The sequence below is a fragment of the Mobula birostris genome, chromosome 25 (genome assembly GCF_030028105.1).
Source record: "Mobula birostris isolate sMobBir1 chromosome 25, sMobBir1.hap1, whole genome shotgun sequence".
Taxonomy (NCBI): Eukaryota; Metazoa; Chordata; class Chondrichthyes; order Myliobatiformes; family Myliobatidae; genus Mobula; species Mobula birostris.
In genome coordinates this window covers 5,225,011-5,252,343 of record NC_092394.1, presented here as the reverse complement: position 1 = coordinate 5,252,343, position 27,333 = coordinate 5,225,011, and the positions used below count along the sequence as shown (strand labels likewise).

At 46.7% G+C, this 27,333-nt stretch overlaps 1 protein-coding gene across 1 annotated transcript; it reads right to left on the bottom strand.

The window, feature by feature from the left end:
* Positions 1-257: 257 nt before the first annotated feature.
* LOC140187552 (pinopsin-like) lies at positions 258-22,570 on the bottom strand. The gene is made up of 6 exons (XM_072242952.1): positions 22,553-22,570; positions 17,079-17,391; positions 14,377-14,559; positions 11,863-12,008; positions 10,366-10,605; positions 258-1,336 (listed from the first exon to the last, which is right to left on the bottom strand). The coding sequence occupies exons 1-6, from the start codon at positions 22,568-22,570 to the stop codon at positions 1,190-1,192; spliced, it is 1,047 nt and encodes a 348-aa protein (XP_072099053.1). The 3' UTR covers positions 258-1,189.
* Positions 22,571-27,333: the final 4,763 nt, after the last annotated feature.

Sequence of the window (27,333 nt, the reverse complement as noted above, 5' to 3'; positions counted from 1 at the left end):
GGACAGATACATGGATGGGAGGTGTATGGAGGGATATGGTCCGTGTGCAGGTCAGTGGGACTAGGCAGAAAATGGTTTGGCACAGCCAAGAAGGACCAAAAGGCCTGTTTCTGTGCTGTAGTTTCTATGGTTTCTATGTTGTTCGGTGCCACGCATGATACAGTATGTGGATCAGAGCCAGAGTGTTTCATGCAGGAGAAATAAGAAGGGACACAAGTAAAACGCAGACTCATTACTTGTACAGTTTATTGAATCAGTCACTCATACAAACACTGGATTTCAGGTTTCCTCACTGAGCAATCTGTTCAGAAAGATCTCAGAGGACAGTCCTCAGAACAGATGTGGACTTGCCTGACATGGTAAACAAGTCTCGACACTGGCCAGATGTGCTGGTGGAATCCATAAAGAGTTCACGGAACATGTAGACAGAGACTGTGCTGCTCACTCATCATGTAGGTGCCTCTTTCTCTCTCGTAACCACCCCCTCCCTTTCTCAGAGTCACAGAAACAGGCCCTTCGGCCCACCAAGTCTGTACTGACCATCAACCACCCAAATGTATTAATCCCATTCTCTCTTCTCCCCACATTCCAATCATCTCCGATCCAATGGTCCCAGATTCCACACATTATGGACAATTTAGAGTGAACATTTAACCATTGTTGGGGTGTAGGAGGAGGCTGGAGAGCCTGAGGGGAACCCACAGGGAGAACGTGCAAACTCCACACAGACGGTACTCGAGGTCAGGATTGAGCCCGGGACTCTGGTGCTGTTTGGTGGCTGCTCTAACTAACTGCATCACCGTGCCAGTCGCCTGTCCAACCCCATATAACCCTGCTCCCCTTTCATTCCTCTTCCCCATACTCATTAAAATTTGGCCCACTCGCCAGACCCTCCCACAGAACCCCTGTGAGGTGTTTGTACTTTCTCCCCATGACTGTGTGGGTTTCCTCTGGGTGCTCTGATTTCCACCCACATTCCAAAGATGTACAGGTTGGTAAGTTGTAGGCAAGCCATATCGGCGACACTTGTGGACTGCCCCCAGCACATCCTCAGACTGTGTTGGTCATTGATGTAAATGATGCATTTCACTGTACGTTTCGATGTACACTTGACAAATAAAACTAATCTTTAATCGTTAAGGGGATTGCTGATGGGGAGGGATCCTGGCAGCAGCATCGCTTTTGTGTTTCAAGTTGGGGAGACTCTGTTGCCACCCACCTCGGAGAGGGTGACAGTCTCGGTGCAACTCCCTGCAGTGGAGCTGGAGGTCTTCTCTTCATCGCCCGCAAACGGGTTGCGGCCGCAGCACAGGGTGGTGAGCAGGCAGTCCCGGAACTGCAAGGGGGAGAGAAAGGAGAAACGGTCAGACCATTGGGAAGAGAGAGAGAAGGAAAGTTGGTGTGAGTCTGCGTATATGTATGTGAGAGAGAGAGAGAGTGTGAAAGGGAGGAAGTGAGTGTGTGTGTCTCTGTGAGAGAGTGCTGGTGAGAGAGAAAGTTGGTGCATGTGTAAGAGTGAATAAGAGGGAGAGAGGAAGTATGTGTGAGAGAAAGTAAGTGTCTATGAGAGAGAGCGAGTGTGTGGGTGTGAGAGAGATAGAAAGGAGAGAGTGTGCCGGGTTGTATCTCTCTGACTCTTGTCTCTGTAGTTTACTGCGATATCTACAAATGACTTCTTCCCACTCTGCACCCCTCTCTCTCCCCTCCCAATCATCTCTCTCTCTCTTTCAACAATTCCCTTTCCTCTACAATAAAAGAAAAAACGATAAAAGTAAGCAAAGAGCTTCAGAAATTAAGTTTTACAAAAGACATGAAACCAGACCAGAGCAGACTACAGTCTCAGTTCAGCACAGGGCTAAGTAAACCTTATGGGGAAGAACCAGACTTCACCTCGCCTCCAATCCCAACACCCTGACATTTTCAATCCAGCCTCGCACTTCGCTCTCAAACAACTTTGGAGCCTGAATCATGTCACCAGCATTCAGCCCGGCGTTTAAATCAAAGAGACATCAGGACTTTCCTTGCTCTTGGGGACATTGCAACTCTGCTTTGACCCTAGCTCTGCCTTTGCCTGCCTCAACCATGCCCTCCTTGGAGCTCCACCTCTGCCATCACTCATCTCTGCTTTCCTCAACCAACTCTGAACAGAGATGAGGAAGAATTTCTTTCGCCAGAGAGTGGTGAGTCTGTGGAATTCGTTACCACAGACAGCTGTAGAGACCACGTCATTGGATGTACTTAAGGTGGAGGTTGATAGTTTCCTGATTAGTCAGGATTTCAAAGGTTACGGGGAGAAGGCAGGAGAATGGGGTTGAGAGGGATAATAAATCAGCCATGGTGGAATGGCAGAGCAGACTCAATGGGTCAAATAGCCTAATTCTGCTCCTATGCCTTAATTGTAATGAGTTCTTTGGGCCTGGTGCAGGGAGCCAGAGAGTGTTGGGCTCTGAGGTTTTTACAGCACCTGAGATAGTTCATTGCTGTTTAACAAGAATTGTTAAATTGTTTAGAAGTCCTTGTGCTTTCCTCGAATGACCTGCTCTTTGTAATGCGGTCTCCTGGTGCTTTCCGATTAAACTTGTTAAGTTTGTTAGGCTCGGGGATTCCATGTAACTCGCATTATTAGAGCAGCCGCCCGATTAGCACCAATCGCAAGGTCCCAGTTTTGAGAATGTAACATCTTGAGGTGTCACTCAACCCAGCAACCGACGTTCTGTTGGAATTCCAATGAGTAAACTTCGGTTGCCGTCTCTGCAACAGAATCTCTTTCCTCCGCACTTGGGTTCCAATGTTGCCCGCACACAGCATGACGGTTATGGACTGAGATCACTGTAGATGGGTGTTTGATGGTTGGCATGGACTAGAGGGGCCAACAGGCCTGTTCCCCATATCGTATGACACATAAACAACACAGCAAACTAAACAATGGCAGGGGTAGGTTCAGAACACCCCTCCTCTGTGTGCCTCTGGCCAGAGTGAAGAGCTGTTTCTGTCCTGAACTGAGTTCAGGTTTCACTCAGGAGAAATAAACATAAAACTGTCCCCAGTGTTCCTGGTGCAGTACATAGGAAGTGCTGCTCCGTCAGGGATGCATTTCTTCAGGCGGTGTGCTGCTCTAAGGCTACGTCAAGTAAACACAAACATCCTCGCAGTGTCTGGGTAGCCTCCAATCTGATGGCATGAACGTTGATTTCTCTAACTTCTGGTTTCTCATTACTCTCCCCCCCTTTGTTCATTCCCCATTCTGGTTCCCCTCTCACCCCTTCTCTTCTCACCTGCCCATCACCTCTGTATGGTGCTCCATCTCCTTCCCTTTCTCCCACAGTCCACTATACTCTCCTATCAGATTCCTTCTTCTTCAGTCCTTTACCTCTTCCACCTATCACCTCTCAGTTTCTTACTTCACCTTCCTTCCCCCACCCATCCACCTTCTTCCTCATTTGGTCTTACCTATCTTGTACTCCTTACCCCCTCCCACCTTCTTATTCTGGTTTCTTCCTCATGTTAGGGCAGAATTTGGGGTTAGGACCTATTGTGAAATTTGACTTCAGCAACCAACCTTCAGATCTGAACATGGACTGTAAATTAAATTTAAAATGCAGCTTGAAACCAGGAAACGGGCACTTTACTGATATTGTCTGCATATGCATGAATGCAATCGACACCACATTGCATGAAGACAACAGTAGTTAGCACTTACTTTTGGTATGTTGATGGGAAGATCCAGGCATTGTTTCTATAGAAATTGTCCTGTTACCTATGTAAAAATATGCTGTAATGTTGAGTTGGAATGTCTCTGTCTCTCTCTTGTGGCTCCAAAAGGCTGTGAACTTATTTGCCCCTGATCAAATAAGAAGACTGCTTTATATCTGTCATGTTACAACATTTGGGGGCTCGTCCGGGATGCCTTCGCGACCCAACATGAGGCCAGTAATCTCAGTATTTTTAAAATTAGCTCTCACACTTGGGTCTATTTGGGTCAGTGACTAAAGTATTGAGAGGTAACACGAACATGGCGGAGAGCTGAATTAGTAGATATAAAAGCAGTGCAGTGTGTGTGCATGTGTGTTTATGTAAGAGACTAAACTTTGTTTGTTTATTTGCTGAGATGAGACTATCAGTTGCAAAGGGTGATCACTGACAGTTTGGGACAGTAGTGAAGTGCGCGAATACTCCTTCGGGGAACTGTATAGCAACAGATGTGTTAGCGAGCGTGTTTGTGTGTTTAACAATAAGTCTGTAACCTTGGTGCAACAGTTTCAAATGCAAAGGAATACAACAGGCATTATTAGTTCAGAAGCATGTACAGTAGGTGGCAGATTGCAGAGTATATTCTATGTGGTTTTAAGTATGTACAGTTTAACATTTACCCATCAGTTATATATACATAATGTGGGAATTAGGATGAAGGTTTTTGAGGATGAGGTTATGCCCAGATATTCATCAGGGTGGCACCTGTAGAGGTTAGGCAACGTCAGGTCAAGAACCCTTACAAACCAAGCCAGCCCTTGACCTTGATTATGACCATCCATAAGCCCTTTACCCTGGGGAGAAACAGAGCATTTTGTCAGAGCTGCCCTCACTTCAAGTCGCATGTGGGAATTCAGAATTCTGGCGCAAGCTTGAGGAAATAGTTGAAATTCACCAGATGCACCCCAAAGATATACATGTGTTGGTAAAAGTACAGTGCCCGAGGAATATATGGGACAGTATGGCCCAGGGAGTGCAGAATGGCACGTGAGCAACTACTGGGAATGCCAGCAATGAAGAGAAATATCACTTCCTTAAAGTAGAAATGAGGTAGTGACTAGGGGAGGTGAGAGTAACTGGAGAACGATAATGTCAGTGATTTAAAGAGCTGATGAGACAGCCATGGATTATGCAGAACATAAATATTGAGTGTATAAGGAGTATTCAGGGTTGGATAATCCAGGGAGGGATGACCCAGTTTTCCTGAAAATGCTGAAGGAAGGCCTGAGCTCAGCCCACCAGGAAGTTTTAGATTTGGGGATAGTGGGGGGATAAACCTGTTCCACAATAGTATCATGAGCCAGTGAAATAGTCTGGGGAGGAGCGGGGAGAAGTTATAAAGTAGCTGCTGTGATATCACAGAGGACTTGTTTTGTGTGCCAGCAACCAGAGCAGCTAGTAAGAAACTGCCGGAATAGGTGTGGAAGGGAGAAGGAGACAATTTGTTACAATGGTGGCTTCTCAGGCCATGGTTGGAGAACCACTCACCAAAGCAGACAGAATCCACAGCAGTGTCCGCTCTTTCTGATTTGATTGCTGACCAGATCATAGAGCTGGTGAGGTCAGACAAATGACTGATGGCAGCCTGCATTGTCAGTGGTGGTCATCCGCGGATGTACACAAAATGGTTATTAAGTGAAATGTTAGTGGACACAGGGTCATCAGTATCGATAACTGATCTACCCAAGCCCACGACTGGAGAGGCGATTTACATTACTGGTCCAGTAGGCCGGAGAGAAGTCAGCCCCAGGTAGTTTAGATTGAGGGGGTGCAGCTTCCTGTAGATTCCTGGGTCTGTCCAGATAACGAGGGTACTATCCTAGGAATAGACATTCTAACGGAGGTGGGGGACCATTATAGATTCCGGAAAGGGAGAAATAATATGGACAAGTCAGGGGCAGCGAACATGTACAACCAAGTGTTCACAACTTAGCCAGCATAGCTGCAGCTGCTCTGATCATCAGAGACTGGAGACAGGACGGTGTCTACAGGTGGGCTAGACACAAGCAAGGTTGTAGTCGAATGAAGATAAACTCAGTTAAGATAGAGGGGACCTGCGTAAACCCCATAAGCAGTGCCCTATAAAAGCTGATGCCCTGACAGTGGTTCAGACTGCAGTGAAGGACCCAGAATATCAGGACTGTGTCAATTTAGATTATGAAGACACGTAGTCCCCTTTTATTGTCATTTAGTAATGCATGCATTAAGAAATGATACATTATTTCTTCCAGTGTGATATCACAAAACACAGGACAGACCAAGACTGAAAAAACTGACAAAACCACATAATTATAACATATAGTTACAACAGTGCAACAATACGATAACTTGATGAAGTCCATGAGCACAGTAAAGTTCAAAGTCTCTCAAATGTCCCACATCTCACGCAGACAGGAGAGGGAAGAAAAACTCTCCCTGCCATGCCGACCACAATCCGACTCTGAGTCATCGGAAAACTTCGAGCTCTGATCAGCTCTCCGACACCGAGTACCGAGTGGCATCTCTGCTGAAAGATTCGACTTCCTTCTCGGTCGCCAAAAGCAGGCAAGGCCGGGGATTTTGAGGCCTACCCTCCGAAAGATTCCCGACCACACAGTAACAACAGCAGCGGACGGGCGTTTCAGAAATTTCTCTAGATGTTCCTCTGTGATTTCACGTCCATTCTCTATCAAATCAGAATTGTCCACGGCCTTTATTTAACAGATACAACATCATTTTTCACCGGAGAGCTGCGCATGCGCGGTGCGCTGCCATCTTTTCGCCTACTGTATATGGTTAGCAAGGAAGCCCAATGGATCATGTCAATAACAACAGACTATATCGTCATTAATTGCATCTAACTGTAGTGAGCCCTGTTACAATCCTGAATGGCCTGTCTTCAGAACATAACATTTTCTCAGTCCAGGATATCGCTAATGGATCTTAGCACCTGAGTACCAAGACCGAGTTGCCTTCACCGTTGGTGGGCAGCAGAATACACGGACCAGACTCCCCAGGGATACCGCAATAGCCCAGCCATTTTTTCATAAAGACACGGTGCAAACTCTGGAAAAGCTCAATCTAACACCCTACCGGCCAAACAGCTTGCAATATGTAGATACTCTACCAATTTCTTCGGAAGATGAAGCAGGTCATTTTGGGGCGATAGCCAATTTTTTAGAGATACTGTGAAACAATCAGTCCACACAAGGCCCAGACAGTAAAGCCAACCGTACAGCACCTAGGCTACGTGATTTCCCAAGGGAAGAAGGACATGTCAGATTACAGACATCCTGCAATCAACTCTACATCCCAGTCAGTAAACGTAAGGAGGCTAATGGGCCTAATCAATTACTGCTATAATTTCACAGCAGAGTTCTCTGCACTAGCGGCTCCGATTCAGGACTTAATGAAAGGAAGGAAGACCCCTTTGAAGGAAGTAAGATGGGGCGGGGGTGCCAGATGAGGAAAAGGCAGAGTTTGCTCCCAGATCGATAGGAGCACAGGTGGTGCTCTGGGCGAATGGCTCCTGTACAGTCCCGATGAGGCAGCCAGTGGAAACTCTGGATACTGGTCAAACTGTACAACTCACCTTCTTGTTGCCCCCACACACAGAGCGAGGGGTCAAGTGTTCCCGGTAACGGTGTCATTGCAGAGAATCAGAGAGATAAATCCCAGCCAGCTGCATCACACTTGACCACACCTGATGAAAGCTGACCCCTCAGCAAAAGCAGAAGACACGGAGAGAGCACGACAACAAGCCAAAGTATAATGGGAACGGGTACCCTGTAATGAAGGCTGGTTGCTGAAGGCAGATGATTAGTTGTACGGTGTAAAATAGGTAAGACACTGGGGAAAATAAATGGGGATGGATCCAAGTTACAGCAGAGACAGCAGATTCCACAACTTCAATGGCATGGCAGGCTGAGAAAGAGAAGAAATTGCAAATGGCACCTGAAGGCAGACACTCCCAACCAAAATGGGGAATGAATATAAACGAGCTGGGCCCTTTCAGCGGTTGGGCCAGCTGTCAGCTGGATGTTCCAGTGCCACCGGGGAGAGGTCCTTGCAGTCATTCAAATAGAGACCACCCCAGTCCTTCCTGTACATCGGTAAGAGGGCCTGTAAGCCTGATACATTTACCTTGCCGATGACCCTGGAAAGAGAGTAACCACTGATAGCCACTGCAGAGTTTTAGCTATCAGAGATGGAAGGAGTGAAGATAAAGAATGTGATTAAACTGCAATCAGCCAGCAGGGAAGGAGGCAACAAGCATATGAATGACAAAGCTGTATTTTGAGGAGTGTTGGTCAAATTTCTGGAACAATCTCTCTGCTTAGTGTCTTGTAAGTAGCCATTACGGATGATAGCATAGATGTAGATGCACATAGAGTAATTGGGGGAGAGGTTCCAAAGCAGAGCATTTTTGCTGCCATATTTGAGTAGATCGGTTGGCCTTTCCTGGAACAATTTATCTTGTCCGTGAGGGCCAAGAGAAGGGACTGTTAGGATATATTTTGGGGTTAGTGCATATACCCAACATTGACTTCAGCAGCCAACCATCAGATCTGAATATAGACTGTACATTAAATTTTAAATGCAGCTTAGAACCAGGGAACAGGCACTTAACTAATGTATGTCTGCGTATGCATGAACGCAATCAACATCCATTGTATGAATACGACAGTAACTAACACTTACTTTAGGTGAGTTAGTGGGAAGATCCAGGCAATTGAAACTACATGTAACTCAAAAGAAAGATTATGAAGGCATTGTAACTATAGAAATTGTCCTGTTAACTATGTTTTTTAACACATAAAAATGAGGAGTAACGTTGGGTCAGAGAGTCTTTGTCTCTGTCTGTCTGTCTGTCTGTCTGTCTGTCTCTCTCTCTCTCTCTCGTGACTCCAAAAGGCTGTTAGTTTATTTGTTTGTGAGAGTGTATATCAAATAAAAAGACTACTTTATATCTACCACTGTGTCTGTCCTGAGACTTGGTTCACCCCCTCCTTTCCAGTCCTGATGAAGGTTCTTACCTCATAACGTTTGCTGTTTACTCCCCTCCATAAATACTGCCTGACTTGCAGAGTTCCTCCAACATTTTGTGCATGTTGCTCTCAAAGTATTGCCTGAAGAACGGTATTGCCTGAAGTTCTCCCTGGTGGTGTGGGTGAATGGTTATTCCTTCTCATGGGATCCTACCCTGTCAGCTGCTGTATTCTAAAGGTTGATTTATACTTGTGTGTCAACTCGACACCGTAGGTACGCATGCGCGACATGCCCGAATTGCAGAGCGACGCAGACACACCAACGCACAAGTATAAATGCTCACAACGCGCGTAGGCCACTTGCGTAGGTTACGGCGTCGAGTTGACGCACAAGTATAAATCAGCCTTTAATCCCATTACACTTCAAAAGTGCCTCGTTGTCTACAAAGCTCTTGGCCATCCTCGGGTACAGAAAGGAAGCAGTTCTACAATCTGAAATGCTCTTAAATCAGCCAAGCAGAGGTGCCATCCTCCAGCTGGCCACCAGGTGGCAGTGGCAGGCAGACCCAGAGGAACTCTGATCATCTGCGATCCGACCGTTCGGAAATCCCGACAATTCAGTACCTGGTTCTCTTAGGAATATTTACCGGATCTGGTTCTGTGCTCCATTTGACTTGTCCCTTCTGTTTCTCGAGCTTCTTTTTAAAAACTCAGCACATTAACTAAATATAATATAACATCTTCAAATAAAAAGTGAATTAAAGGTGTTAGAATATTAACAAAATCTGCTAGTCCGACACCAGTGATGTCCCAGACCTGGTGGATTAACAGAGTTCTACAGAGTCAGCACGGTAACGTAGTGGTTAGTTAACACTTTACAGTACCAGCTGTAAGATCAGGTTTCGATTTCCACCGCTGTCAGTAAGGGGTTTGTACGTTCTCTTTGTGACTGCGTGGGTTTCCTCCGGGTGCTCCGGTTTCCTCCCATATTGCAAAGATGTACCAGTTAGTAGGTTAATTGGTCATTGTAAATTGTCCAGTGATTAGTCTAGGGGTAAATCAGAGGATTTTTGGGCAGGTGTGGCTCGAATTGCCAGAAGGGCCTGTTCCACTCTGTATCTCAATAAATAAATTAATTAAATTAAATTAAGTTCACTAGGTTTGTGGCAGGAACAAAGAATGTTGGGAGTGGCGAGGGTGGAGTGATGTGGGAAGGTGTAGGACAGGTGGCAGAGAAGGAGTGCCAGGGTGGGGGTGGTGCAGGTGCAGACACATCCAGTCCCGAGACTCCAGGGAAGGTCATTTGATTCCAAACAATTAGTTTATTGATCACTACAGAATGTCTCTCCAGTGCTTCCTGCTCCCTCCCCTCTCCCTTCCCCTCTTCCCAACCACAATTCTCCTCTCCCTGCCCCCTTCCCTCTCTCAGTCCACAATAGAGACCCATATCAGAATCAGGTTTATCATCACTCACATATGTCATGAAATTTGTTTTTTTGTGTGGCAACAGTACAGTGCGATACATATAATTACTGTAGTACCGTGCAAAAGTCTTAGGCACCCAGCTATACATATATGTGCCTAAGACTTTTGCCCAGTATTGTATGTCTAGTTGCTTCTTCAGTGAAGGTGGGAGAATTGGTTGTACCTGCTTGTTCATGAAGACGTAGATGATGGGGTTGTAGATGGTGGCGGTCTTTGAGAAATACGAAGGCATGGAGGCCAGGGTGGGCTGGATCACGATGTCCTTGTTAACAGCAACCACCATGGCAAAGCATGTGTAAGGGAGCCAGCAGATCAGGAAGGCCATCACCATGGCGATCACCATGCGGGTCACCTCTCGCTCGGCACGCTGTGTCGTCTGGCTCTCCTTCTGCTGCTGAGCGATCTGCGGAGGAGAGGCAGAACTCACTCACACTCTGTGGAACCTCATCACAACACCAGCAACACTGTCCTGTCAAACTCTCCCCAGACAAGAGATAGACACAGAGTGAATCTCTCTGTACACTGTCCCATCACACACTCCCGGGTTCGGATACAGAGTGAATCTTCCTCCACACCGTCCCATCACACACTCCCGGGGTCAGACACAGAGTGAATCTTCCTCCACACCATCCCATCACACACTCCCGTGGTCAGACACAGAGTGAAGCTCCCTCCTCACCGTCCCATCACACACTCCCGTGGTCAGACACAGAGTGAAGCTCCCTCCACACCGTACCAACACACACTCTTGGGGTCAGACAGAGTGAATCTCCCTCCACACCGTCCCATCACACACTCCCGGGGTCAGACACAGAGTGAATCTCCCTCCACACCGTCCCATCACATACTCCCGGGGTCAGACACAGAGTGAAACTCCCTCCACACTGTCCCATCACACACTCCCGGGGTCAGACACAGAGTGAAACTCCCTCCACACTGTCCCATCACTCCCTGGGTCAGACACAGAGTGAAACTCCCTCCACACCGTCCCATCACACACTCCCGGGGTCAGACACAGAGTGAATCTCCCTCCACACCGTCCCATCACACACTCCCGGGGTCAGACACAGAGTGAAACTCCCTCCACACTGTCCCATCACTCCCTGGGTCAGACACAGAGTGAAACTCCCTCCACACCGTCCCATCACATACTCCCGGGGTCAGACACAGAGGGAAGTTTCTTCTGCAGCATTCCATCATTCACTCCCAGAGTAAGAGACAGAGCACTTTACCCTAGAAGCTGCGCAGGTGTGTGGCTGCGCAGTAACTGAAATACTCCCACGCACATAACCTTTGTTGCCGCACAGCTGAATTTTCAGCTGTGAATGTTTTAATAAGTTTTATTAAAATGCCTTGTAGTTTTCAGGCCATGTAAAAATTTTCTGCTCAGGGTAATGGTTGGACTGCACTGCTGTAAAAAAAATTAGAGGGAACGTTGACACAGAGTGAATCTCCCTCCACCACGTCCTATCACACATTCTCAGGTCTGAGACAGCACTTGAGCTGATGCTGAATTGGAAGCAGCTGACTCCAGTCAGTGTGTTGGAGATTGGGGATGAGAGGAGATGGAGGGAAACTACAGTTTTCCATCTGCCTTGTGGTGGGAGAGAGGATTGGAAGAGGAGTTTATCTTTGGAGCAGAAGAATTCACCAAACTCACGGCTCGGAGGACCACCAGCAGGCTGGTGTAGGAGAAGATGATCAGGCTCAAGGGCACCACGAAGCAGGTGATGAACAGGGCAGCCACGTAGCTGTTGTTGTTGGTCCCACCCGTGTACCAGTTCGGTCCGCAAGATGTCCGCAGTCCTAGTGCCCAGAAAGGAAAACGATCTTAGTTAACTGAAGCTGTTGATTCAGGGTGGATAAAATGATTAAGATTATCTTTATTTGCCAGATGTACATTGAAACATGCAGTAAAATGTGTTGTTTGATTCAACAACCAACACAGTTTGAGCACGTGCTGGGGATAGTTCACATGTCTCCATGCTTATGTCACCAACAACTTACTAATCCTAACCCTAGCCATATGCCTTCTTGGAATGCAGGAGGAAACCAGAGCACGCGGGAGGAACCCGCGCAGTCACGGGCAGAAGGTACAAACTCCTTACAGACAGCAGCAGTAATCAACTCCCGTCTCTGATCACTGGCACTGTAAAGCATTACATTAACCACGCTCAACTCGCACTGGGGACACAGTGTGTGTGCACCCCATCACTACAGACACACACACACTATGTGAATCACCAGGGAGTAAGGGGGTGGGAGAGATAAAAAATACAGTGGATTCTGATTAACTGGGACACATCAGGACCAGCACACTTAACCAATTGAGTGGCTGCCCTAATTTGCTGAAGTTTCATGGAAGTAATTAAGAGGTATAAAAAAAGACAAACTGTCATTTAACTGAGTAACAATTTATGTATTTAAATGGAATACAGAACAAATTAGAACAGTACCAATAGCTCTACAGTACTATAAGATTGTGTATTAGTTCCTCATAGTTATCATCAGAGGAGTTCATCCAGTGTTCTTTTGATTGACTGTAAATGAACAAAATCAGCGCAGACACCTAGTGTAGATCATGGACTACCTTCACACAATGCTTCAGATGGTTGCATCCTCCAAATCTTCATTTTCATTGTAACATTCAGGACAATTGTCGATAGCTTCAAATTCTTCATTATTCCTGAGCAACACACACAAAATGCTGGAGGAACTCAGCAGGCCAGGCAGGATCTGTGGTCCTGGTGAAGGGTCTCGGCCTGAAATGTCAACTGTTTACTCTTTTCCATAGATGCTGCCTAGCCTGCTGAGTTCCTCCGGCATTTTGTGTGTGTCGCTTTGGATTTTCAGCATCTACAGATTTTCTCACCTTCATAATTCCTAACTTGTTGAAGTAGTGAAATCATTTTGCTTGCACTCTCAGACGTTTCTGGCATCCGCTTGAAACTGCAGTCAGCAAAACAGCTCCAACTTGTTACTGCTTACCCCTTGCCAACTCTCAAGTCACAAAATTCACTGCTTTTTGAACACAAAAACACACAACTGATGCTATTTAAAAATTGTTTGCTCAAAGCACAGTGTTACGTCTAACACCCACACAAGTACACACGACTGACGCTGGCTAGAAACCGTTTGGCAGCAGTCTCCTGCTGCAATAAGTGGCATAGTGTCCCAAATAAACGGCTGCCCGGATTACCAATGGCCCAATTAACTGAAAATCCACTGTATTTCCAATTGTTTGCATGCAGTAAGATCCATACAACAGAACTATGATAGCAAACAGGAAGTTTGCTTTACCGAATTAAATGAATAAGGAGCAACTTCATGGTGTGTGTTTGTGCGTGTGCGCGTGCGTGTGCGCGTGCGTGTGTGCGTGTGTGTGTGCGTGTGTGTGTGCGTGTGTGTGTGCGTGTGTGTGTGTATGTATGCATGGTGGGGGAGGCAATGATTTGAAGATCTAGGATCCCCTGGTCAGTGATGCCCCAGGTGGCCAATGGCAGAGGCATTGGCAGCAAAGGAAGAAGGTCACCCCCTGGGGATTGTCGAAGTCGAGTGGAAATCTGGAGTCCCAGGAGAACCAGTGGGAGAGAGTGGAGAGGGGTGCACTAAGCTGGCGCAGGAAAGTGGCGACTCTGTGTGTGCATCTCCGAAGGGAATCATCAGATATTTCCATTTAGGATGACTACAGCTTTGGACTCTTTTTGCACTACCCGATTAATTTAAATATTTATGTATTTTTCTTATTGTAGTTTATAGAATATTTTATGTATTGCAGTGTACTGCTGCTGCAAAACACCAAATTTTGTGACTAATGTCAGTGATATTAAACCTGGTTTTGATTTTGATTCAGAATGTTGAGGTGCCTAACTTGGAGACTTTTACTGAATTGAATGGGTTTGACTTGTTATGGGATTTCAGGGACACATGGCCATTAAAGTTATCTTGGAACTCTGCACCAAGAGGGCTGCAGGAACTTGACAGTGGGCTGGATTCGAGGCTGGTGCTTGTGGTTGCTGAGGGAGTCGAGAGATATTGGGATCCTGCACTGGAGGAGGTGTCGACACGCAGACGGAGCGGTAAAGCAGCTGGAGCGAGAAGCAGGTGGTGTCTATGGTGGGAGGGTGTTGGAGGTGGGGATCCAAGCTCTCACACACATGTACAGTACTCTTACCCTCAGGAACATAACTGCACCATCCAAACAGAGGCGGGGCAGTCCAGACCAGTGACCAGAGCCAAGTGAAGAGGCAGCCCCAGACCGCATGTCGCTGTTGGAAACGGAAGTCACCCATGGGTTTGCAGATGACGATGTACCGCTCGAAGGCCAGGATGGCCAGCGACCACAGTCCCACAATACCTGCCCGGAAAGGACACAGCACAGACCTCAGCCTCACTTACTCCAGGAGACAGTTCTTTTCCAGAAGGGACAGGACGGAGACAATCTCAGCCGTGAACTTATTTTATAAAGGCCCGCGAGCCACGACACCCAGCAACCCCCCATTTTAACCCTTGGCGAATCACAGGACAATTTACAATGACCCGATCACTGGTACGTCCTGGCACTGTGGAAGGAAACACATGGGAAGAACGTGCAGACTTTCTTACAGAGGACACCAGAGTTGAACTCTGAACTCCAATGCTCGGACCTTGCCCTGACTCTGTCTTCTTGTCCTGTTCTGTATCTCACGGCTCCTGTCAGGCAGAGGGTACAGAAAGCTGAAGTCCCACACCATCAGGATCAGGAGCATCTACTTCCCTTCAACCATCAGGTTCTTGAATGAACCGACACAACACTAACTCTCCTTAGCAACAGAACTCCACTTCTTGCACTAGAGTCTAATTGCTGTTTGTATAATGTCTGTTTGTTGCTTTACTGTCTTGTATAAGTTATGTACTGTGTGCTGTATAACAGAATGGGCACTACCAACAGTAATATTTTCATTGTACCTCTATCTCACCTGTACATGTATACATGACCATAAACTTCCTCACTACACCTCCACCCATCTGACACTGTCCTCTTTCTGTCCCACCAACCCGGGATTTGGACAAGATGAGGCCATTCATAAACATGAGAGATTCTGCAGATGCTGGAAATCCACAGCAACACACACAAGATGCTGGAGGAACTCAGCAGGTCAGGCAGCGTCTATGAAAATGACATTTAGGGTCAAGATCCTTCCTCAGGACTGGAAAGGAAGGGTTCTACCAGTAACTCCTACAGCACAGGGCAAGGGACCTTTCTGCTTCTCCCACAGGACCTGAGCATCAACAGCAAATCAGCCATTCTGAGCTGCCCCGGAGGTGGTGGGGGAGAGCTGCTGCCCAGAACTGCTGGTGAAGGAAATCAAGGCTGAAGGTACAAGGTACATTTATTACCAAAGTATGTATGCGGTATGTGGTACAGCAGGCGGTGAAAAAGGCGAATGGTATGCTGGCATTCATAGCAAGAGGATTCGAGTACAGGAGCAGGGAGGTACTACTGCAGTTGTACAAGGCCTTGGTGAGACCACAGCTGGAGTATTGTGTGCAGTTTTGGTCCCCTAATCTGAGGAAAGACATCCTTGCCATAGAGGGAGTGCAAAGAAGGTTCACCAGATTGATTCCTGGGATGGCAGGACTTTCATATGAAGAAAGACTGGATCGACTAGGCATACTCGCTGGAATTTAGAAGATTGAGGGGGGATCTTATTCAAACGTATAAAATTCTAAAGGGATTGGACAGGCTAGTTGCAGGAAGATTGTTCCCAATGTTGGGGAAGTCCAGAACGAGGGGTCACAGTTTGAGGATAAGGGGGAAGCCTTTTAGGACCGAGATGAGGAAAAACTTCTTCACACAGAGAGTGGTGAATCTGTGGAATTCTCTGCCACAGGAAACAGTTGAGGCCAGTTCATTGGCTATATTTAAGAGGGAGTTAGATATTGCCCTTGTGACTAAAGGGATCAGGGGGTATGGAGGGAAGGCTGGTGCAGGGTTCTGAGTTGGATGATCAGCCATGATCATACTGAATGGCGGTGCAGGCTCACTCAAAGGGCCGAATGGCCTACTCCTGCACCTATTTTCTATGTTTCTATGTTTTTCTATACAACCCTGAGATTCCTCTTGTCCCCTGTGCCATTGAGGAGGATATGAACACGGTGGCAATGAAGGACCAGTAATCGGTTTCTAAGTGGGGATGGTGATTGACCACCTTGGCACAGACATGCAGATCACCATTCAGCCCATTACACTCTGCTGGCTCGTAGAGCAAGATCTCTGATTAGTCTCACCTCTACCTCTTTAATGAACATGAGCCAAGGGAGATGGAATCGGGTACTCGAGTCACCAAGGCATAGAGGGCTACAGGGTCAATGGGGATGATATCACTGTACAGTGTACACTGGACATGGTGGTTTAAAAATTAGATAGATTAGTTTTATTTCTCACGTGTTCATCAGTGAAATGCATTGTTCATGTCAAATCAAATCACTGAGGATGAGCTGGGCAGATTGAAAGTGTCACCACAGAACTCACGAACCCTGACTGGTACATTGTTGGAACATGAGAGGAAACTGGAGCACCCGGAGGAAACCCACACAGTTGCAGGGGAAACGTAAAGACTCCTTACAGAGGTGGTGGAAATTGAACCTGTGTCACGCAAACCGCTATGATACTGTGCCGCCTGTGAGCCTGTTTCTGTGCTGTACAACTCTAATAACAATCAGTCATGAAGTGCCAATGATAGAACAGGCATGAGAGGCCAAATGGCCTCGTCCAAGTCCCAGAATACCTAGCTCAGTACAGGATCAATCCCTAAGGATAGGGGTTCCCTAGGTCATGCTCTATGGGAGGGGAAGTTCCCTGTGGACCCCCAGGGATGCCCCAGGAACACCCACCTGTCAGGGACACCATGAAGCCTTCGAACCGACACACGGTCTCCCCCAGGGTGAAGTAGCCGTTCAGGTTGTTGGAGAAGCTGATGGTGCTGCCAAAGAAAGTGACCATCAGGTTGGCCACGGCCAGGTTCACCAGGATGTAGTTGAGGGGTGAGCGAAGTTTCTTGTACTTAATGGACACCAGGATGACCATGCCGTTCACGAAGGAGGCCAGGGAGACCACCAAACCCATCAGAGAGGCCACAGTCATGTAGGTGCTCTTCGGAGCAAGGTACGGCCACTGGGGGCCATCGAAAGCACCGATGGTCCCGTTGTAGGAAACTGCAGGGGTCAGGGACAACTCCATCGGTGGCGGCTCTCCCGACTCTGAGGAGCTTAACTGGCCATTCCATGTGAGAGCTCAGGGGGACTGTTAAACCCAGTTATAAAGGTGAAGCAGCTTAGCACCATATTAGATGGGTTCACTCCCCAAGGACTATAATCTTTCTTACCATCGATTTAGGGTAATTACTGCTTCGCTGGGATTAGTTTCCAAAGTGCTTTCATTAATTACAATTCACTGAAGTGGTGATTGGTTTCCTTGTGACTCCCAGCTGGGGGCGGGGAGTTGGTTTGATTTTGACGACAAGTTATTTAGTTATAGAGCCAAGAAACATTACAGCACATAAACAGGCCCTTTGGCCCGTCTAGTCCACGCTGAACTGTTTCTCTGCCTCGTCCCACCAACCTGCCCCTGGACTCAAGCTCGCCATATCCCTCCCATTTCACCCAAGCTTCTCTTTAATGTTGAAATCGAACCTGCATCCACCACCTGCACTGGCAGCTCGTTCCACCCTCTGGGTGAAGGAGCTCCCCCTTACGTCCCCCTTAAACATTTCACCTTTCACCCTTTAACCTACGACCTGTAGTTTTTATCTCACCCATCCTCAGGCCGTGATGCAACCAGTCAAGATGCTCTCCACCGAGCATCTAGAGAAAGACAACACCACTAACAGGGCAGGGGTTGCGTGGGGTTGGTAGAGGACGTGGGTAAGCTGGCGTTCCAAGGGAACAAGAGTGAGCCAAAGATCTGACAGATTTACCTTTCAGTAACACTGGACAAATTTTTTTTTCAAAGTGCTGCTTCCTCAGGATTTTTTTTCGTTATGATAGACCGCTTGAAGCAGATCATAAATATAATTTCGGACTACTTGTATCAGGTAGGAATTTGGTGAAAAAAAGAAATTAACTTTTATTGAATATAATGCATTTAATTTCATAATGGTGCTGACTCTTTGCAATAGTTCAACTAAATTAAAAATGATTTGTTGATGATTTTCATTTGTACTTAGTGTCTGAGGCTTCTCGGTGAAGTGTCCAACAATAATCAGCCAGCATTGATGGATTCCAGTTGCCCTGATACCGCAATGTCCCGGTGAAACCTTTCCCCATGCTCGTCACTGACAGCGCCAGGGTTTACAGGGAAGAAGTCGAAATGCAGAAAACGTAAGGAGCCTAGGCTTTCTTTTGGTAGCTAATGTTACAACCAAAGTAGAGTTTATAGACTTTCTTAAAAAGAGGAGTCATGCTTCATCTTTGAGATTTAAGCATATACTCACCACAAATATAACAGAAACTATTGTGGCATATGGCAACATTGGTAAGACATTTGTTATCACAAATACTCCTGAAAATACCATTATTTTATTGTAATGAATACGCACAATATGCTACGCGCATAGAGCATGCACATCAACGTGATCGCAAACCGATGTACATGCAAACACAATGCATAGAGCAGTGTGTGCGAGTGTGAGAGAGTGAGTGTGTATGTGTGTGTGTGAATGAGAGAGAGAAAGAGTGTGTATGTGAGAGAGTGAGTGTGCGTGAGAGAGTGTGTGTGAGTGAGTGTGTGTGCGTGTGTGTGTGTGTGCGCGTGCGAGTGTGTGTGAGTGTGTGCGCGTGCGAGTGTGTGTGAGTGTGTGCTGTGTGTGTGTGTGTGTGTGTGTGAGTGTGTGTGTGTGTGCGCGAGTGTGTATGAGTGTGTGTGTGTGTGTGTGTGTGCGCTGCTTCTATACCCTTTCTAAACCTGTCCTGCTATGCGGTATCCACCCTGCCTAAGCATGCCCAGGCATGTCTGGACAAGATAGAAAGATAGATAACTTTTCAGCTTATATTGTGGGCAACATTTTAGTTTAATTGATGTGAATTATGAATTGAAGTAATACATATAGGCGATTACAAATAAAAAGAAGCATGATAGGGAAATTTAATAGTGATTTTCATGATCAGCAGCCCAAAATCCATAAGATACATCCACAATATTCAGAAACAAAATCCTTATTGTCTGGTGTAACAAACCTGGCTGTTTCTCTTGTTACTGCTTGTGGGATGCTGCCTGGTTTAGAGAGCATGTCTTATGAGGAAAGGTCGGGTGAGCTAGGGCTTTTCTCTTTGGAGTGAAGGAGGATGAGAGGTGACTTGACAGAGGTGTACAAGATGATAAGAGGCACAGATAGACAGCCAGGGACTTTTTCCCAGGGTGGCTAGTATGAGGAGGCGTAATTTAATGTGATTGTGAGTGGGGGAGGGGGGAGTATCTGGGGATTCCAAAGGTTGATTTTTTTTAACAGAGAGTGGTGGGTTTGTGCAACATGTTGTCAGGGTGGTGGTAGAGGCAGATACATTAGGGACGTTTACAAGACTTTTAGATAGCACACAGATGAAACAAAAATGGAGGCTATGTGGAAGGGAAAGGGTTGAAGGGTTGGCACAACATCGTGGGCCAAAGGGCCTGTACAGAGCTGTGATTGATGTTCTTTTTTTTATAATGAAGTCTTGCTTTTATGCACAACAGCTGCTGCGTTTTCCAAGAATAAAACTGACTTCACTGCCATCTAAATTTATTCATTGTGTACATCTGGTGTTCTTTTGGGGTTCAATGCCACTCGTGTGGGGCTGAGCTGTTTCCTCTTCCTTTGCTCCCGATGACTTGGTTGTTTCAGCCTCAAGAACTTGTGTCTGTCGAGCTCTGTCTGTCTGTCCCTGGTTCACACAGACCTGGTCGGCGGCCTGGTGGGTTAAAGAGATGTTGGGGGCAGATCTTAGCACTCAGGGAGAGTGTGAGCACCAACACCCGCTCCCTCAGGTCCAGCAGCAAGGATGTCCAGGCCAAATGGTGACCAGGTTATGAGGCACAGCCTCTGCACGGACTTACAGAGCCCACATTAAAAGGAGCGGAGCACAGCACTCGGAACATCCAGGGGACTTCGGGAAGAACTCATCAGGTCAGGCAGCTTCTGTAGAGATGCCACAGTGGTGTGGCAGTTAGCGTAATGCTTTCACAGCGGCACTGACGCAAGTTCAATTCCCACCTCTGTCTGTAAGGAGTTTGCACGTTCTCCCCGTGACGACATGGGTTTCCTCCCACAGTCCAAAGACGTACTGGTTGGTAGGTGAGTGAGTTGTGGGCATCCATGTTGGCACCTGAAACATGATGACACTTGTGGGCTGCCCACAGCACAGCACATCCGGGCTGTGTTGGCTGTTGACACAAACATCATATGTCATTATAGGTTTCAATGTACCTGTGACTGATAAAGCTAATCTTTATCTTTTTGATCTTTAAAGGGAAATGGACAGTTGTCAACACCAAATGTTACCTGTCCCCTCCACCCCCACAGATGCTGTCTAATCCGGTCATCTGCTGTTTCTTTTTAGCTCCAGATTTCAACGTCTGCTGTCTCAAGTCCCCCTGAAGTAATTTGGTGTGAAGGGCAGCTCCTGCCCTCCACTCGTACTGCCACTGCAGCAACTGCAGGGGTCACTGTTAGCCCACGTTTGCCGAGCCTCTGAGCCGGGACTAGGCTCACTGGCTCAGGATGTTTATGGTGTGTCTCTCACACTGCAGGATCACTCACCCTGTGAACAGTTGACAGTGCTGTTTACTCTGTAAGGTCGCTCTCCCTGGGTCCTGGAGGCCAGCAGTGGCGGGCTCCACCCAGACTGACTGCCTGGTTCTGTTCCAGGAGTACATCCACACTGGGACAACAGTGGAGAAAGAAAACATGGCGTTCATGACACCATTTAACATTGTTTAATGTCACTTCCAAATATGAAAGTATAAAGGAGAACAAAATAATTGTTACTCCAGATCCAAAGCACGAAAAAAAACCCAAAAATTAAAAACACTATAATGAGAAATAAAACCACAATAAGTATAAATACACAAGGTAGCTTATATACACAGATAGATTGTATAGTATGTCTATGGCGACACCAGGCCGTACATAAGGTGACTCTGACAGAAAATGATAACGTAGTGGTGGTTGGGGGTATGGAGGGGTGGGTTAGTGGGTGGAGGTGTTGATCAGCTTTACTGCTCGGGGAAAGTAACTGTTTTTGAGTGTTGGTCCTGGTGTGGATGCTACCTAGCCTCCTCCCTGATGGGGGTGGGACATGAGCAGGGCGGGTGGGATCTTTTCATGATGTCACTGGCCCTTTTCTGTATAAACGCCCTTGATGGTAGGTAGGCTGGTGCCAGTGATGCACTGGGCCTTCCTATCTGCCGCAGTGCAGATTCTGTTCCGAGCAGTGATGCCCATGTCAGGATGCTCTCTGCTGTGCATCCGTAGAATGATGTGAGTATAGATGTGCAAATTCCAGCTCTCTTCAGCTTTCTCAGAAAGTAGAGGCATTGATGACTTTCCTTGACTGTGTAGGGTGTGTTCTGTGACCATGAGAGGTAGTAGGTGATGTGTACTCCCAGGAGTTTGAAACTGCTTTCAATTTCTACAACTGTGATGCCAATGTACGAGTGGTGTGAGTTCTCCTGAAGTTAAAGACCACCTCCTTTGCCTTGTTGACATTGTTATTTGCCTGGCACCAGGCCTCGAGCTTTCCCACCGTCTCCCTGTCGGTCATCCCATCGCTGCTGGTGACGGGCCCCAAGGCACTTCTGCCACCAGGGTGTTGCGGGGCTGCTGGGCATTGCAAATGGTAAACATCATCCTAGATCAGGACTGGAACAATTTAATTTAGTCTTAGTCACTGTTCTTGTTTCTGGTGTGCTTGCTGTTGTGTTGAAGTAATGTCAAAGTTACAATAAACGCATTTCTGTAAAAAAAAGGTTAGAGGGTCCCTCACTCCTTGAACGGTGTGTCATTCACAGAGTTGGATTGCTTTCACCGTTATCAGTGGATCGCAATGGAAAGTAAATACAAGAGCAAAAAAACTCTTACACTCAGTTGTGTAAAGTTTAAAATGTTTTAATAGCACCATTGCCCCCTGATATGATACACCCTTGTTCAAGGGGCTTCCCCCCCCCCATGAGTTGCAGGGGAAGGTGCTTGCACTGAGCTCCTTCCCCACAGAGACTGGCTGCTCTGAGCTTCAGTGTGCTCCTCCCACAGCCTGGACTGTGCCAGGATGCAGGCTCCTTGCTGTGCTGACCTATTATCCTACTCCAGGATCAATCCAACCCTCCCCTCCCACATGCTCCATTTTTCCATCATCCATGTGGCTATTACAGTCTCCTAATTGTCCCCAGTGTATCTGCCTCTATCACCAGTCCATGCACCCACCGTGTGTAAAAAAACCTTCGACTTCCTTCTGACAGTGACAGAGAAAGTCCAGTGCAGACAGTCAATAGGGTGCAAGATCATAACGAGGTAGATCGTAAGGTCAAGAGTTCTCACACAGCAAGGAGTGTTGCCACATGAAAGCAGTACATCATCCTTCTCACTGCTGCCATCGGCCTGAGGGTACGGAAGCCTTACGTCCCACACCACCAGATTCAGGAACAGTTGTTACCCTACAAACATCAGGCTCCTGAACCTACGTGGATAACTTCACTCACCTCAACTCTGAACTGATTCCACAACCTACAGACTCACTTTCAAGGACTCTAGATTAGATTCAACTTTATTGCTATTGTGCCGAGCACAGATACAAAGCCAATGAAATGCAGTTAGCATCTAAACCGAAATGCAAAGAATAGTGTTATTTACAAAATAACTGTGAATAAAAAGTGCTACAGCACACAAATATAAAAGTACTGAGACAGTACAATATGGGTGCAATACTGCTTAGCGCTGTGATGTGAGGTTCAGCAGGGTCACAGCCTCGGGGAAGAAGCTCTTCCTGTGCCTGCTGGTGCAGGAACGGAGGCTCCTGTAGCGCCTACCAGATGGGAGGAGAGTAAAAAGTCTATGGTTAGGGTGAGATGCATCCTTGATAATGCTTTTTGCCCTGCCCAGGCAGTGTTTATTTGGTAGACATTCTCAATGGTGGGCAATTAGGTGCCGATAATCCACTGGGCAGTTTTCACCACACACTGGAGTGCTTTGCGGTCTGATATGGGAGAATTGCCATACCACACTGACATGCAGTTGGTGAGTATGCTCTCAATGGTACAGGGGTAAAAGTCCATCAGTATCCTGGGACAGAGGTGAGCTTTCTTGATGCTCCGCAGGAAATAAAGGTGCTGTTGCGCCTTTTTGATCAGGATGGAGGAGCTCAGGGACCAGGTGAGGTCTTCGGAAATGTGGACTCCAAGGAATTTGAAGCTTGATACACGCTCCACTACAGTTCTGTTGATGTAGATGGGGACGTGAGTGTGGCTCCTAGCGTGCCTGAAGTTCACAATGATCTCCTTGGTCCTCTGGGTGTTAAGGGCCAGATTGTTGTCGGCACACCATGCGGCCAAGTGCTGGACCTCATCCTTGTAGGCAGTCTCGTCATCCCCTCTGATCAGGCCAACCACCGTGGTGTCCTCTGCGAACTTGATTATGGAGTTAGAACCGTGTACAGGAACGCAGTCATAGGTGAAAAGGGAGTACAGAAGAGGGCTCAGCACACAGCCTTGAGGCACGCCAGTGTTCAGGATGAGAGTGGAGGAGGAGAAGTTGTCTAACTTAACTGATTGGGGTCTGTTAGTCAGAAAGTCCAAGGACCAAATGCAGAGGGATGAGCTGATACCAAGCTGGCGAAGTTTGGCTATCAGCTTGGAGGGGATCACAGTGTTGAATGCCGAACTAAAGTCAATGAACAGCATTCTGACGTAAGAGTTGGGGCTGTCCAGGTGGGTCAGGGCAGAGTGAAGTGGCGTGGAGTTGGCATCCTCTGTTGACCTGTTGGTGCGATAGGCAAATTGATGGGGGTCCAGGGTAGTCGGCAGACAGGGTTTCAGATGTGATAGAACCAGTCTCGCAAAGCACTTTGCAATGATGGAGGTGAGTGCAACTGGGCAGAAGTCATTCAGGCCCGTGGCAGTGGAATGCTTCGGCACTGGCACGATGGTGGCGATCTTGAAGCTTGTGGGGACAAATGCCTGGGCCAGGGACAGATTGAAAATGTCTGTGAAGACCCCGGCCAACTGCCCTGCACAGACTCTGAGCACGTGACCAGATACTCCATCCAGACCAGCTGCCTTCTGTACATTCACCCTGCAAAGGGTGGCGCAAACATCGGTGGTGGACAGTGAAAGGCAGTTCACCAAGTGGGAGATCCACTTTGAGGGTGACCTCCTTGTTCTCTCAGTCAAAGCGAGCGTAGAAGTAATTGAGCTCATCAGGGAGGGAAGCAGAGCTGGAAGGGGGCACAGTACTAGGTGGTTTGAAGTTTGTAATGACCTGTATGCCATGCCACATGTGCCAGGGGTCTGAGGAGTTGAAATGCTCCTCGATTCTCTGTTGGTATGTGTTTAGCCTGAGAGATTCCCCTCTTCAGGTTGGCCCTGGCTGAGCTGTAAGCCTCCTGGTCTCCAGACCTGAAGGCTGAATCTCTAGCTTTGATTAGGAGGCGAACCTCTCTGTTCATCCATGGTTTCTGATTGGGGAAAACTTTTATTTGTTTTTGTGATGTCACTCTATCTACACACTGTTGATGTGCTCAAGGACAGAGTCGGTGTATAAATCAATGTTAATCTGAGAGTCTGTGGTGGCATGGGCAGCAAACGCACTCCAGTCTGTGTGCTGGAATTGGTGCTGAAGAGCAGAGTCAGCCCCCTCCAGCCAGATCTTAATAGTCTTCATTGTGGGTTTCACATGTTTAATGACCAGGCTACACTTGGGAAGCAGAAACAATGAAAGATGGTCGGCCTGTCCCAGGTGGGGGAGGGTCGTGGCTTTGTAAGCGTCAGCCACATTTGTGTAGACATGATCTAAGGTTTTATTTCCCCTTGTGGTGCATGATACATTTCTACAACTCGTGTTCACGGTATTTATTTTGTATTTGCACAATTTGTCTTCTTTTGCACATTGCTTCTTTGTTGGTCTTTATGTATAGGCTTTCATAAATTCTATTGTATTTCTTTATTTTCCTGTGAATACTTGCAAGAAAATGAATCTCAAGGTGGTATATGGTGACATACATACTTTGAGAATAAATTTACCTTGACTTTGACTTGATCTTATCGAACTGGAGAAACATTTAATATTTTTTTAAAACTGACATGAACACCCAGATCCTTAAAAATCAAACCCCAATGCAATTCACATGTAGTGAGCTGCCTTCTGAAGTGGTATCATCTGGGGAACAAGGCAGCAAGATCCCACAAGTGGCTATTTGTAATTCATCAGATCATCGTTGGCCTCTCTCAGCCTCCCCTTGGATCACCTACGTACATATCCCACACGAGAATCGAGGAGCAGCGTTAGAAAGCCTGTTAGTCATCCAATAACCTGGCCTTGAGCTGGAGTTGGTCCTGGCCTGGAGAACTGCGAGTGAGGATCAAAGTTTGAAACTGTGTTGCCTCAGCCCCTCATCGATCTAATGCCCATTAACACCCGATAGCAATCTCAATCCATCTGATGTGTGGCCCACTGCCCTCAGAATCACTCCTTGATTTGGGGAACAATAGCAGTCAAACCCTTGTACCATGTGACATCTTCACAGGGTGATACGTCAAGAAGTTGGCATCCATAATTAAGACCCCTCCACTCACCCAGGACATGGCTTCTCTCTCTCTCTCTCACACACACACAGTATATAGTGGATTCCAGTTAATTTGGCCACTGGTTAATCAGGGCAGCCACTTATTTGGGTCAATTCTTAAATAACAAAAACTACTCGAGTTAATAGCCAGAATTCCCTTAATTTCTTTGGGACACTGCACTGCTTAATTGGGACAGGAGATTGTTGCTGAACAGTTCTTAACTAGTGTCAATTGAATATACCTGCATGGCCATTAGACACTACACTGTGCTTCTAGTGAACAGTTTTTAAATAGCGTCAGTTGCATGTGTTTGCCTTTAAAAAGCAGTGATTTTTGTCGCTGATAGTTGGTGAGAAATAGGCAATAAGACAATTCAGAACAGTTTTGCTCACTGCAGTTTCAAGCATTTTGGCTTGGAGATGCCAGAAACAGCTGGCAGTGAACATGAAACGATTTCACTAGTTCAATAAGTGAGAAACTATGAAGAATTTGAAGGTATCAACAATCATCTTGAATGTTACAATGAAAACGAAAATTTGGAGGATGTGATTGTTTAAAGCATTGTATAAAGGCAGCTCATTATCTGCACTAGGTGTCTGCAATGATTTTGTTCATTTACAGTCAAAAAAAGATTGTGATGTAGATGAATTCCTCCATTGATAAGAATTAAGAACTAAGGCACAGTCTTATAGTATCGGTACTGTTCTAATTTGTTCTGTTCTCATTTAAATACACAATTTGTTATTCAGTTTGTCTTTTTTTTATGCCTTTTAAAGCTATTTCTATGAAACTGACTAACTGGGGCAGCTGCCTAATTGGACCAAAGTGTACTGGGCTTGCTCAATCATTATCCACTCTATATTCCTATTGCAATTTACAGTACATTTTACATTTGCCACAAACAAATCTCACAACCCACATCAGTGATAATAAACCTAACTCTGAGTGGTGAACAGTGAGTGTTCAAATCTCCAATCTGAGCCAGTGAGTATTTGATTTGGAGACCATGTTTACAGAGTAAGTGTAAGGGTTGGATGGTGGTATTTTCCCTTTACACTGGATACTACATGGAATTAATAACTTGGAGAGGTCGTTGTTCTGTGCTGTTGTTTCTGTTCCGCATCTCCCCCCACCCCTTCCCCTCTTGGTCTCACGCAGCCCACTCACTTCTCCCCTCCTATTGGTCTCTCTCCAACATTGTTTCCTTCAATCGACCTCTTTCTCATGTAAAATCCATCACTGCTGTTGTGGATTTCCAATACACCATAGTGGGGGTGTTGTTGAACATGGGGAAAGGCCATTCAGCCCACTGTCCATGCTGACCATCGTGAATTCATTTGT